Raw genomic sequence first — 386 nt, forward strand, 5'->3', positions numbered from 1 at the left:
AAACATCCATACTTACCTTTTTAGCCTCTTGTACACCAACCAAGGAAAAATATTGTTCGGCCTTGAAAATCCATCCTTCCGGATCAGTTCCATTGAATACAGGAAATTTCAAATTAATCTGGCTTGCACGAATGATAGGAGCAGTACCAACTCGACCATTATTACCATTTGAATTTTGTGTGTCATCCTTCTCACCATTCTTCTTTTGTGTGTCAACCTTCTCGCCATTCTTCTCCGCGATGTTCTCAGCAATATTATGTTGTTGAGTTTGGAAAAAGGTTGCAATAGATTCCAAAGCTACAGTGGCCCTTTGCCGATCTTCAATAGCTTTTTGACGATCTTCTTTCATCTCGGCAAGCACTGATTCCAAATTCTTATTTAATACA

The 386-nt window shown here is 38.9% G+C and overlaps 1 protein-coding gene across 1 annotated transcript in view; it reads right to left on the reverse strand.

Annotated features, from left to right (window-relative positions):
- Positions 1–349, reverse strand: part of LOC113341248 — a gene marked incomplete at its 3' end in the record, with an annotated part of 855 nt that extends 506 nt beyond the window's left edge. The window contains exon 1 of the mRNA XM_026586197.1: positions 17–349. Within this exon, the coding sequence (XP_026441982.1) occupies positions 17–349 (333 nt within the window). The remainder of the gene's footprint in view (positions 1–16) is intronic.
- Between the last annotated feature and the right edge of the window lie 37 nt (positions 350–386).

Source organism: Papaver somniferum, unplaced genomic scaffold (assembly GCF_003573695.1).
Source record: "Papaver somniferum cultivar HN1 unplaced genomic scaffold, ASM357369v1 unplaced-scaffold_27235, whole genome shotgun sequence".
NCBI lineage: Eukaryota > Viridiplantae > Streptophyta > Magnoliopsida > Ranunculales > Papaveraceae > Papaver > Papaver somniferum.